Source organism: Arvicanthis niloticus, chromosome 16 (genome assembly GCF_011762505.2).
Source record: "Arvicanthis niloticus isolate mArvNil1 chromosome 16, mArvNil1.pat.X, whole genome shotgun sequence".
In the NCBI taxonomy this organism is placed as follows: domain Eukaryota; kingdom Metazoa; phylum Chordata; class Mammalia; order Rodentia; family Muridae; genus Arvicanthis; species Arvicanthis niloticus.
The window spans coordinates 69,235,233-69,248,107 of record NC_047673.1 but is presented as its reverse complement, the minus strand read 5'-3'; the positions used below and the strand labels follow the sequence as shown (position 1 = coordinate 69,248,107).

The 12,875-nt window shown below is 43.8% G+C and overlaps 1 protein-coding gene across 1 annotated transcript in view; it reads left to right on the top strand.

Annotated features, from left to right (window-relative positions):
- Positions 1-4,808: 4,808 nt before the first annotated feature.
- Smyd3 (SET and MYND domain containing 3) overlaps positions 4,809-12,875 on the top strand; it is a 533,841-nt gene continuing 525,774 nt past the window's right edge. Inside the window, exon 1 of the mRNA XM_034520300.2 lies at positions 4,809-5,075. Within this exon, the coding sequence (XP_034376191.1) occupies positions 4,912-5,075 (164 nt within the window). The 5' untranslated portion in view covers positions 4,809-4,911. The remainder of the gene's footprint in view (positions 5,076-12,875) is intronic.

Here is a 12,875-nt window from a genome sequence, read left to right as displayed (position 1 = left end):
TAAATTTTAAAAAAGTAGAGAAAAAAAGGGAGAGAGAACAGTTACTGAAATCCGCACGCTCCTGAAGTGATGTCTATGATTGATGACCCTCAAGCCCCAAAACTGGATGGTAAGTGTATTAGAACGTGAAGAACTTTGAGTTCCATGTGCAGTAAATATACATTACATCGTTGTAGAAAAAAATCTCTAGCTTCCTGGTAAGTCATGTCAAAGAGTTTTGAAACAATTCAGTAATTCTTGGTTAACTGTTCACTCGGTTTATTACTCAGATTGCTGGCTGATGCTATATTAAACATTTATAGCCACTGTTTAATTTACCTCTTGCTAATAAAATAGTGTATTAAATTTACAATTAGGGTTTATTGGAACTGAGGTTTAGTATCCCATGCTCCAGGGATTCCCAGTAGGTCGTTAAAAGTGAGCAAGTGAGAATGTCAGAGAGGGGCAAGGAAGCATTGATTCTTGAATATTTTTATTTATGTATCTTTCTGTGTGGTGTATGTATAGGTTCATGTGCATATGTGCACATAGATATGTGTACTCATGTGTGTTTCTGGGCAGGCTCGAGGTCAATGTGGGTATCTGCCTCAGTATCTCCCCACCTTATTTTGGGGGGATGGGGATCTACCAGCTTCTTCTTTCCCAACATTGGCCTGTGTAACTGTGCCTGGCTCCTTTTAATTGGCTATTAGGAATATGAACTCAAGTCTTCATGCTTACTTGGAAGGCACTTTATCACCTGAGCCGTCTCCCCAACTCTCAAATATTTAATATTTTTGGACCAAGAATATGTATCATCTTCTGGTAAAGGGCTTGCCTTACAAATCAAACAATGTGAATTTGATCCCCGGATTCCAGAGTGGAAGGAAACATGTATCATATATATGTATACAACATAATAAAATTAAAATATAATTTCAAAATAAACTTCAGAAACTACATTTATATGGCTATTAAATTTGTGTGTATGTATGTGTGCATGCATGCACACAAGTACTTGGTGTCAGAAGTCAAGCTCCAAGAGTAGACTAGACTCTTTTCTTGTACTCAGTGGGTCTCTTGGATTGAACTTTCAGATCATTCTTGGCAGCAAGTGCCTTGACCCTCTGAGTCATCTTGCCAGGCAAATATTTAGTGTTTTAATCATCATTATACTTTCAGTATCACCGTGTAATTCCCCTAACTTTTTCATTTTTTCAAATGGAAACCCTATTCCCACTTACTGATTTCCCTCCCTCCATTCCAGCCCGATCCCAGTGCTAGGCCTCTGTGCATTTGTCTATATTGTCTCTGTGCATTTGTCTATATTGTACTAGGCCTCTGTGCATTTGTCTGCTCTGGTTCTTCATATTTGTTCTTTTGCATCTGATGTATCTCACCTTATTTGTTTTCAAGGTTTACCTTTAATGTTTCATGTGTTAGAATTTCATCACATATTTTGTATTATATTTATTTATTCATTTGTGTGTGTGTGTGAGAGAGAGACTATGTAAATTCCATAGGGCCAATTGTGCAAGTTGGTTCTTTCTCCTCTCTGTCTCTCTCTCTGTCTCTCTGTCTCTCTCTCTCTCTTAAAATTAGGTGTGTCAATTAAGGTGGTCAGAATTGGCTGCAAGCACTTCACCTGCTGGGTTATCTTACCAGCTCAGAATTTCATTCCTTTTAATGGCAGTATAATATTCTTGCATGTTCATGCACTACATGTACCCAGGTACCACGAACTTGGTCCTCCCTTTCATTTATCTGGTGTAATGAGACTTGTAAGTAAAAGAATACATGGGCTGGACATGTCAATATGTGTAAAGCAACTGTGCCCAGCATGTACAAGGCTCTGAGCTCAATCTGCAGCATAAAAAGTCTCCAAACCAGGGAATACAGGTTCGGGTGTAAAAGTGAATGCTGGAATGTGAAGAGACAGCACATCAAATGTGAAAAACTGGATGTGGGATAAACTGTGTTGTCATGTCTGTTGGACTCTGGTCAGGTCTTGTTTATACAGCCATGTTGTTGAGGTATCATGGGGGAATCTTCTGTCTCAGATCTAGGGTGCAGACATGTAGACAGTTTTAGAGGTGAGATGACAGGGTTTCCCTTTCAACATTGTGTTTAAAGGAGTTTCCCAGGTTGTGGTGGCACACACTTTCAATCCCAGAACTCAGAAGGCAGAGGTAGGTGGATCTCTGTGAGTGTGAGGCCAGCCTGGTCTATAGAGAGAGTTTCAGGACAACCAGGGTATACAGAGAAACTCTGTCACACACACACACACACACACACACACACACACACACACACACACACACCTCACACAGTAACTTTAAAGAATTTGTAGTGAATGCCTCATCACAAATTGGGCTCAGGACATACAAAGTCCTGGCTCTATTTCAAGCACCGAGCACAACACAATGAAGCAATCCAAGTTATGACAAGACAGTGGGTATGCACTTGAGTGAGAGAGGAAAGGCTGGTGAGATGGTTCAGGCGGTGAAAGGCTTGCTTTGCAAGTCACATAAAAGTGGTTAGAGAATCTCTTCACAGCAGTCTTCTAAGCTCTATGCCCACAAGGAGGCACACATTCACTCACATACTTGGGCACATATCACAGACACACACTAACTCAAAAATAAAATATAAATATAATAATAATAATAAATAATAAAATATAAATTGACTTTCATAAGAGTATTTCTCTTATGGAGAAATGTGGAGCCTTAAGGGTTTTTTTGAAAGTCAGTTGTGTTGGATGGTGTTTTGCTGGCAGAAACATGTGACGGAGTGTTTTCCTGAAGTGGACACAGATGAAAGGCTAAGGCAGACTCCTGAAGGAATGCTTCTCTGAGGTCCCTCTGCGTCTCCTGACTCGTGGGTAGGCTGAGGCCTGACTGTCTCAGTAGATAGTACCACGGCTGCTGCTTCATATTTACCATCCTGACTCTACCTAACTAGGTGACTAATATATCCATAAAGTGTTTATGACCGAGCTCTCATTACTGACTCCTTTTTTTTTGTTTTGTTTTTTTGTTTTTTTCTAGACAGGGTTTCTCTGTGTAGCCCTGGCTGTCCTGGAACTCACTCTGTAGACCAGGCTGGCCTCGAACTCAGAAATCCGCCTGCCTCTGCCTCCCAAGTGCTGGGATTAAAGATGTGCACCACCACCTTTACACCACCGGCCATTACAGACTCCTATAAACTAGACTACTGATTTCCTGACAACATAAGATTTACTCAAAAAAAAAAAAAAAAAAAAAAAAAAGCCCATTTCTAGACATGTCCACTTCCCCTGTATCCTTTCTTTCCCACTACCTCTGGTAGGTGGTGGGCTACAAGAGAGGCTAAAACATTTTTAAAAAATCATTAAAAATAGACTTAAAAAAATTAAAGTTAGTCGGGCGGTGGTGGCACACGCCTTTAATCCCAGCACTTGGGAAGCAGAGACAGGCGGATTTCTGAGGCCAGCCTGGTCTACAAAGTGAGTTCCAGGATAGCCAGGGATACACAGAGAAACCCTGTCTCGAAAAAAACAAAAAAACCAAAAACCAAAACAAAAAAAAAATTAAAGTTACGGGAAGGGGCAGAGGCAGGGGCAGGTGCAGACCAGAGTCAAAGTCAGAGGCTGGATTGGGGCAGAGGCGGGGCCGGGGCCAGGGCAGAGAGGTAGAGGCAGGCAGATCTCTGTGAATTCCAAGTCAGGCTGCTTTACACAGAGAGTTTTCAGGGCAACACTGTGAGGTATGGTCACAAATCAACAAAGTATTTGGACTCAAGTAAGAAACCACTAATAGAAAAAGATGTTTTAAGCAGAACTTCTCTGTTACTGAGGCTAGTCTTCAACTTGTAAATTTGCTGGTGTTGCTGGGAGGCACGCAGAAGTGTGTGAAAGATCTTTTGGTGGGCAGGTGTGATAGTATCCTCAGTCCTTAGGCAGAGGCAGGTGAATTTATGTGAGTTCAAGGCCAGCTTCATCTACAGAGAGTTCCAGGACATCCAGAGATACATAATATACCCTGTCTTTAAAAAAAATCTCTGTGGTGTGATACAGGTAACAGCCGAGTCTGATGCAAACAGAACTGGTCAGATACGCTGACACTCCTAGCCGGGTCCTATGACTACACTTTTGATTGTAAATTGTATACCCGTAACCCAAGTACACAGGAGGTAGAGAACAAGGGGTGTCGGTGTTCAAGACCTGACTGCAACATGTTTTCAAAAGGTTCAACAAATGTAACTCTAAAATGGTTTATAAAAAATATAGGCATATACATATACAGAAAGTGTGATTCAAAACTACAGATGCTAAGAAGTTTTCTATCTGTGAATACACAGATAAAACCACTGCCCTAATAACTTTTTTTTGAGGCAGGGTTTCTCTATTGTACAGCTTTGGCTGTCCTGAAACTCACTCTGTAGACCAGGCTGGCCTTAAACTCAGAGGTCTTCCTGCCTTTGCCTCCCCAGTGCTGAGTTTAAAGGTGTGTGCCACCACTTTATCATTTTTTTCACTCTGCATTAAAATTTGCATAATATGCTGGGCATGGTGGAGCGCACCTTGAATTCAAGAACTGAGGAGGCTGAGGCAGGCAGAATCCTGAGTTCGTGGTCTAAATAGAGAGGTTCCTTGGTCAATAGAGTTCCAGACCAGTCTTTGTTACACATAGTGAGACTCCGTCTCAAAATAAATAAATAAATAAATAAAAATAAATAAAGAAAAAGAAAAAAAAAGCGTAGAATAAAATACGGTACGAAATACACCGCCCCCCTCAGCAGTAGTAGGTCCTCCTGCGCATGCTCACAGGAGCTGCCCGCTCGTCTCCGCCCCCTGGTGTACGCAAGCGCAGGACGCAGGCGCGCAGTCAGAAAACACGAGACTCAAGCTGAGGGGCGCTGTTCTGGTTTGAGGTGTGGATCTGAGGCAGGATGGAGGCACTGAAGATGGAAAAGTTCACGACTGCCGACCGAGGAAATGGGCTGCGCGCTGTGGCTTCACTGCGCCCCGGGGAGCTGCTCTTCCGCTCCGACCCCTTGGCTTATACTGTGTGCAAGGGGAGTCGTGGCGTCGTCTGTGATCGCTGCCTCCTGGGGTAAGTACGGAGCCTGAGCCCGGGGTGCGCGGCTCTGTGGGTGGCGATGGGCCTCGTGGACACAGCTCTGTGGGGTGTCTGCAGCACCCTAGGCTGCAGTAGGAATTGGGGGAGTCAGTGTTGCAGATGAAGAGGAAGCGTTGGGTAGTAGATAATTTTGCTGGGGAACAAAACATTCATACCCTGTGCAACAAGCTTCATCGGTTGTGGAAATCAGAAGTGGCAGGGGGGTGTGGGTGTGGGAAGGAGTAGCGGTGTGTACGTCAGGATCAGAACTGAGGCCCCACCTGACCTGTCTTGCAGGAGGAGGGAGAAGCCTGGTGTTTATGTTGTACTTTGCTGGTCTGGATTTTGCGCGGCTTGGGTTTAGGAAGATGAATGAGACATCGCTAAGGAGCGGGGCAAAAGAGAATTACAGTGTAACAAAAGAGCAGAATAAAGATGCAAACAGAATCCTGTAGGACCGTAGGTTACGGGGGCGGGGGCGGGGTGTTTCACCCTGTGCTTCGCTCTGTAGAGATTGTGCAGACTTCTGTGTAAACACTGTGTCACAGTGTATGTGACAGTGTTTCAAAATCTGGAAGCACAGTGTCAACCGAAGGTGCTTTACTGTTTATAGAGTTGTGTAACATACATGTGCATTCATAGGATTTATATCCGTCAAAACACATCGGGTTCCCACCATGCACTGGGAGAAGGACTGTGAGATAGGTAGGTTGATTTTTGTACTTGACCATTCATTCCTCTGTGATCGGGGTGGGTAGAAGTGAGGAGTAATGAATGTAGCTTTACCATTCAGTCCAGTATACTCCCCTCGCTCCTCCTCTCCACCCCTCCCATGTCCCCGCCCCCTCAGACAGGGTTTCTCTGTAGCTCAGGCTGCCTTGGAACTTGCTCTGTGGACTAGGCTGGCCTACTCTGCGGCCTGAGTACGGAGATTAAAGTCTTGATGTTACCAACGCCCCGCTTCCACAATATTCTGTTCGGTTTATAACTGAGGACATCGGTTTGCATTTTAAAGTTAGCAAATAATAATGTTATTTGTTAGCTTCTGGAGCGGTGATCGAAAATGGCATGCACACACATGCACGTGATTTGTTGAGGAAAGAGTAGCGTGAGGTTTGTGGAGTTAAAGCAATTCACTCCTTTCCAAACCCGGCCTCGTATGCCACGCAACCCTTCTCACAGACGAACTCGAGAAAGCAGGACTCATCCTTCATTGTGTTTCCTGCTTTGCATGGTATTTAGAATGTAGGTGTACCTCACCCCATGGCAGAGAACTTAAGTCCGGTAGCATTAAGCAGTGAAGATGACGTAAGCCAACTTGCAGATAGTTTGAAGGCTGTGTTGCTCAGTGGGTAGAACAGAAGCATTTGATCATAAACAACGACAAATTAGTAATGGAATGATCAGAGATTGTCTTTTGAACCCAGGTCCTCTGAAAGGGCAGCTAGTGCTCTTAACCACTGAGCCATCTCTCCAACCTGAGATATTCTTTTAAAAAACTTTTTATATATTTTTTTAATGTATGAAGTCCTGGATTTCTACACACATATCATTATCCTAGAGCTGATCTTGAGTCATACATTAGAAGGAGTCTCCCATTTTCCAGAATAAGGTGCACAACGAGCCTGTCTAATATGGTAGTTGTGACACATATTATTTGTAACTTTTATCATTTTCTTCTGGAGAACCATGGTGACTCAAGAACAAAAAAATTTCTTAAAAGGCTGCTGGGGAGTTCTCAGCTCTGTTTTGAGGGCGGGAGAAACCTGGATGTGAGGATAAACAGGAGTCAGAATTGCTCTGCAGTGGTTGGGCTGTAGTCTGTTCGTTGCAGGGTGGTAATGGATTCTGAAGCAGGTTTCACTAGCACCCTGGACAAGGGACTCTGCTGCTGCTCTTTGGGAAGCTGTTGGAGACTTGTTCTCTTTCTTGGATTAACTGAGCATAGGCTACTGCTTGCCTTAACTGACAGGTGAGAAAGTATTGATCTTTTTGCCTAAAAGGTAGGCAGCTCATATTTTTCAGGGTGTTTTTTGTTTGTTTGTTTGTTTTTTTTTTGTTGTTGTTGTTTTTTGTTTTGGTTTTTCGAGACAGGGTTTCTCTGTTAGCCTTGGCTGTCCTGGAACTCACTCTGTAGACCAGGCTGGCCTCGAACTCAGAAATCCGCCTGCCTCTGCCTCCCAAGTGCTGGGATTACAGGCGTACGCCACCACTGCCCGGCCTCAGGGTTATAAATAAATGCCAGGAATCCAAACAAATGCATTCTTCACGCTGGCTAATAGCTGCTTTTCATTCTTTACAGAAAACAGTTGGTTTGTGCTTGCTTTGGGTTGTCACGCTGTATGTATGCTGGAATTCACTTGCGTTATAATAGCAAGCCCTTAGGAACTCAATCGACCACGTTTCTGTGGTTGTAGGGTTCTGAGCTGCCTCATTGAGAGTCATTGCAGCCAGGAAATCTAGTTAGGGAATGCTGGTACATCCTTGGTAAGGTTTCCCCTCAGTGCTGATGTGTGTCATGGTGGATACATTTTCCTGTTCCTCTCCTTGTAGTGGAGTTTGTGTGTGTGTGTGTTATTCACCATCACTTATAAAGTGAGAAGGTGTTTCGTTGTTTCTGTATTCTAATGCAGAGCACACATAGCTCTCATTTTGTAATTGGAGTGTCTGATTAGTTTGCAAACTGTTCTTTTCTCTCTCTCTCTCTCTCTCTCTCTCTCTCTCTCTCTCTCTCTCTTTCTGTTTTTCTGTCTTTCTTTCTTTCTTTAAAGACAGAGTCTCTCTCTATAGCACTGGCTGTCCTGGAAATAAATCACTCTGAGGACCAGGCTGACGTTGAACTCACAGAGATAGGCTGTCTTTGTTTGGGTTAAAGGTGTGTGCCACCACTCCCAGCTTGCAAACTGTTCTTTCTGTTGTCTGTCTGTCTGTCTTCCTTATTTATTTATTTTTTATTTTTTAAGACAAGGTCTCACTATTTGCTCTGACTGTCCTGGAACTCACTCTGTAGACCAGGCTGGCCTCGAACTCAGAAATCCGCCTGCCTCTGTCTCCCAAGTGCTGGGATTAAAGGCGAGCGCCACCACATTCTGTTAACCTTTCTGTCTTTTATTTGAATTATTATACAATTACGTAATAAAATATGGGCTTTGTAACATTTAGGGGGAAGGGATAAAAATAAAGCAAAGGAAATGATGGTTACAAGGTTCTATTTGTTCTTTTTTTTCATTTGATTAGTGCTTTGATTATTACATATTTAAGTATTTATTAGTCTACCTGTTTGTTTATTTTTAGACAAGGTTTTCTTATAGCCCACTATGGCTTGTTGTTAGCTACATAGCTGACGATAGATAATTTCAACTCCTGATCTTGCTTCCAACTCCCATGTACTAGTGTGTCTGACGCGTTGTTTGTTTGCTTGATGTTTCGAGACAGGGTTTCTCTGTGTAGCCCTGGCTGTCCTGGAACTCACTCTGTAGACCAGGCTGGCCTTGAACTCAGAAATCCGCTTGCCTTTGGGATTAAAGGTGTGCGCCACCAGTGCCTGGATCTTTTTTTTCCTTTTTTTTAAATGGATAAATTTGAGTGTGTTTCCTAGTGTCTCTTGTTCTTTAAGGAATGGCTTCTGGCTTTTTATGTAATGAGTGGAAAAGACAATATGGCTGTCAGGTAGCCACTGCCTAGCAACTTGAAGGAAAAAGATGAACTTGTGACGTGCAGTTATTTATATTGTTTTCCCCTGCTGTTGTACACATTTTTAGTTTGCTGCTGATATATATAAAAGATTGATTGTGAAATGAGTCTTGTTTACTTTCAGCTTGTTTTGGTTAAATGTACCACGTGAAATTTCACTATGGTGTCTGGAGAAGGGACTCAGAGGTTAAGAACACTTCCTGCTCTTTCAGAGGACCCAGGTTTGATCCCAGCATCTATGTCATTTGGCTCACAATCACTTGTAATTCCAGCTCCAAGGGTCCAAATCTGTCTTCTGCTCTCTGCAGATATCTATTCACATGAGACACACAGACACATAGGTGTACATAAGTGAAAATGTAATCATACATAGATACACATACATGAAATGTGATCACACAAAGCACACGTACTCATAGATACATGCAAATGAAAAGGTGAAAATAACCCTTCAGATAGCTTCAGTGTATCGTCTTCCTTTTTAGGTCTTCTTACTGTGGTACTGACAGAGTCTCACCCTTCTAGCCTACAAGACACATGGCAGATGAGAGATGCTGTGCTGTAAAAAGACAGTATTTGGGGGATAGTTTAGAAAGAGTCATGCTGCCTACTCCTTTTCTGTCAATACCGTCTGGGGACAAACACTAATGAATAGTTCCTTCTATAAGTCAAAGAACATTTCATGTGTCATTGAGGGTCTGGGCTTTGTGCCTCTCAGGAGGGAAGTGGGACTTGGAAGTGGGAAGCTCTTTCTGCCTTTGTGGATAGTGGAGAGAAGTGGGTGACTATAGGGAGAGTGAACTTGTTATGGGAGTTATATGCTCCAAGTGATCTCGTCTGGCCAACATTTGTGGTTATGGAAGGTATTAAATAGACCCAGGAACAGGTAATAATGGTACAGTTTGGGACTTTGTCTCTATGCCTTTTCCTCTTTATTTGGGGTCTTTTTTCTTTTTTGCAGTGCTGGGGATAGAACCCAGGGCTTTACATATTCTAGGCAAGTACTCTACCACCAAGCCACACCCCGTAGCCTTATAATTTAGCATAATGAGAAGAGAAAACTCTGCTGGCTATAGCCCAGCAGTGGTAGAAGGAAGTGGCTACACAGGGGAGCCTGTGGGGCAGAGGATTCTGAAATGCTGTCAGTGAGGTGGATGGAGGAGGTTAGTGACTGAGTGAAGAGTGGGCACAGGACAAGGGACTGTGTGATGGTGGACCCTTAAGCCAGGGCTGTGGACACCAGGGATGGGAGCAGAATGATGCCCCAAGAGATGAGATGGCACCAGTCCAGCAAAGGGACTCGGTTACTCTGTGAGGCAGAGAATGGTGAGGATAGAGAAAGATAGCAGCATCTAAGGTGTTGGCACACTGCGTCCAGGGTGTCTCAGAAGACCTGAGAGGGGAAACCCTTTCAGATCAGGCACTCAGAGCAGGCACTCGGACCAGTCTGGTAAGGAGCTTTGCAAAGAATCTGAATGTTAACCAGGAAAAAAATTGATTTTGTTATTTGATATATGGTAAATTTCCCGTCTCTTTATTAGGATAAATGTTTAAGAAACAGATGAGTTCTAGAACAAACCACATCATATTCAAGAAGAGGGAGGTAGATTAAGGTGCTTGGAGAAAACAAAGTAGCCATGTTTTAGTTGAAATGTATGTCTAGGCCATGATGGCAGTGTAGGACATGGCTTAGTAAGACAGTGATGTCTTTCTTGGTTAAGGACAGGACCTAGACTGGAGGCCAGGGCAAACAGCTCCGTGTTGTGTGGTGAGATGTGTGGGAGTCCTGTATGGTGGCATATGACTAATCCCAGCATTCAGAGGCGGGTAGATCTCTGAGTTTGAGGCTAGCCTGGTCTATGTAGCACATTCCAAGCCAGCCATAGTGAGACCCCATGAGTTCTAGAATAAACCACATTATATTTAGGAGACAGATTACAAAAAACAAACACACAAAACAGAACATTGAAACAAGCATTACTTTCATTGCTAGAGAACTGGCTCAGTGGTTAAGGGTGCTGGCTACTCTTCCAGAGACTCCAGGATTGATCCTCAGCTCCCACATGATGGTTTACAACTGTAACTCCAGGCCCAGGGAATCTAATACCACCTTGGCGTCTGCAGGCACTCAGCATGTGCATGTGACATACAGACATATGTCTAGGCAGCCGGTAGCCCCCCCCCAATACATTTAATGTGATACATAGACATACATGCAGGCACTCCCCCCCGCCCCACACACATAAATACATTTACAATTTTTTAAAAAAGGTGTGAGACAGCCAAGGAAGTGGTTGCTAAGTGATTCAGACTTAGTTTCAAAATAGTTTTCTAGGAAGAAGAGGGAATGGCCTGCTGAAGTGTGGGCTTGATGCAAAGTGTGGCGGCACCAGTTGAAACCTGTTTTTGTTCAACCTCTGAATGCTTCGTATCGCAGTACTTTTTGTCCCTCTGCAGTGGCAGCTGTTGGCTGTGAATGGTGGATTGACCCACATGTTGGGTGACTGATTTGAGAGAGCGGAAGGAACTTGAGGCTGTAGGTAAGAGCGCACGTGATGGGGGGTTACGGCCTCTAAGCTGGAGATGAGGTCATGAGGATAGGAGTGGGTTGTGAATGTGGCAGAACCACACAGATAAAGGTCTTTTTAGTTGTTTAGGACAAGGTCTCGTGTCACCCACACTGACCTGAATGGCATTTGACTTCTGGTCTTCCTCCCTCTACCTTCTACCTCCTGAGTACTGGGATTATAGGTCTACGCCACTCACTCTGCCTGGCTAAAGGCCTTTTAATTCATACTCATTTATTTTTGTGTATATGTGTGTGTACACGATTATGGGCGTACGCGCATGTGGGTTTGTGTGGATGTCAGAGGACAACTTTGAGTGGCACTGTCTCAGGCACTGCCCGACATCTATTTATTTCAGAGATAGAGTCTCTTACAGGCCTGAGACTTACCAAGTAGACGAGGCTCCCTAGTGCTTCTCCAGCTCTGAGATAACAAGAATGTGCATCACACATGGCCTCTTTTTAGGTCGGTTCTCAGGGATTGAACTCTGCTCTTTATACTTGCATAGCAAGCAGTTAACCAATTAAGCTATTCAGCCCAGGCTAGTCCGGAACTCACTGAAGACCTGCCTCATCTTCCCCAGTGTGTGATTACAGGAGTCAGCCACAACAGCCTTCTCTTTTTAGTTGTTGTTGTTTTGTTTTTGCCTAGTTTTTGTTTGGTTGCTGTGAAGAGAAACCAAGAGCAAGGTAACTCATAAAAGGAAGCAATTAATTGGGGTTTGCTTACAGTTTTAGAGGGTTACTCCATTATCATGGTGAGAAGCAGAGAGCTGAGAGGTTTATATCCTGATATATAGGCAGCAGGCTAAGGCTGGGGCGGGGGAGGGAAGGGGGGGGAGAGACAGGGAGCTAGGGGTGAGGGAGTGAGGGGGCAGTGAGACAGAGACAGACAGACAAAGCCCATCTCCAGTGACACACCTCCTCCAACGAGGCCACTCCTCCTAACCCTCCACAAACAGTTCATCAACCTGAGACTAAGCATGCAAAGTCCGAGCCTGTGGTGGAGGAGGTGGAGGGGAGGTGTTCTTATTCAAACCACCATACTTTCTTTATTGAAGTTTTTGATATTGGCAATTACAAATGGTTACAAAATGGATTGACTCAAAGTATTATCTGCTGAACACTATATGTCTTGGTTTAGGGCATGCATAAAAGTTAAAAGAAAACAATTATTGAAACGATCAGAAATCTGAGAGATCGAGATGTTGGGTGAATTTTCTAAGTAAAGTTACTTTGGTATTTAGCAAAGGTAAATCCTCACCCTGGCTTCCTACCCCAAGTGGAAATCATGAAGCCCTAGGCCCCCATTCCTAATGTGTATAAAGCATGGGGAGGTGTGCGTGGCTGCTCATTGTTTGAGATCACTTGTTGCTCCTCCAGAGGACCTGGGTTTGGTTCCAAGACCTATGTAGTAGCTTGCAACTCCCTGTAACTCACTTCCAGGGTGTCTGACTTTCTTTATGCACTTGGTACAGATCCATACTTGCATGGAAAACTACTGAGAATTAAAACTCTCTCTCTCTTTCTCCTTT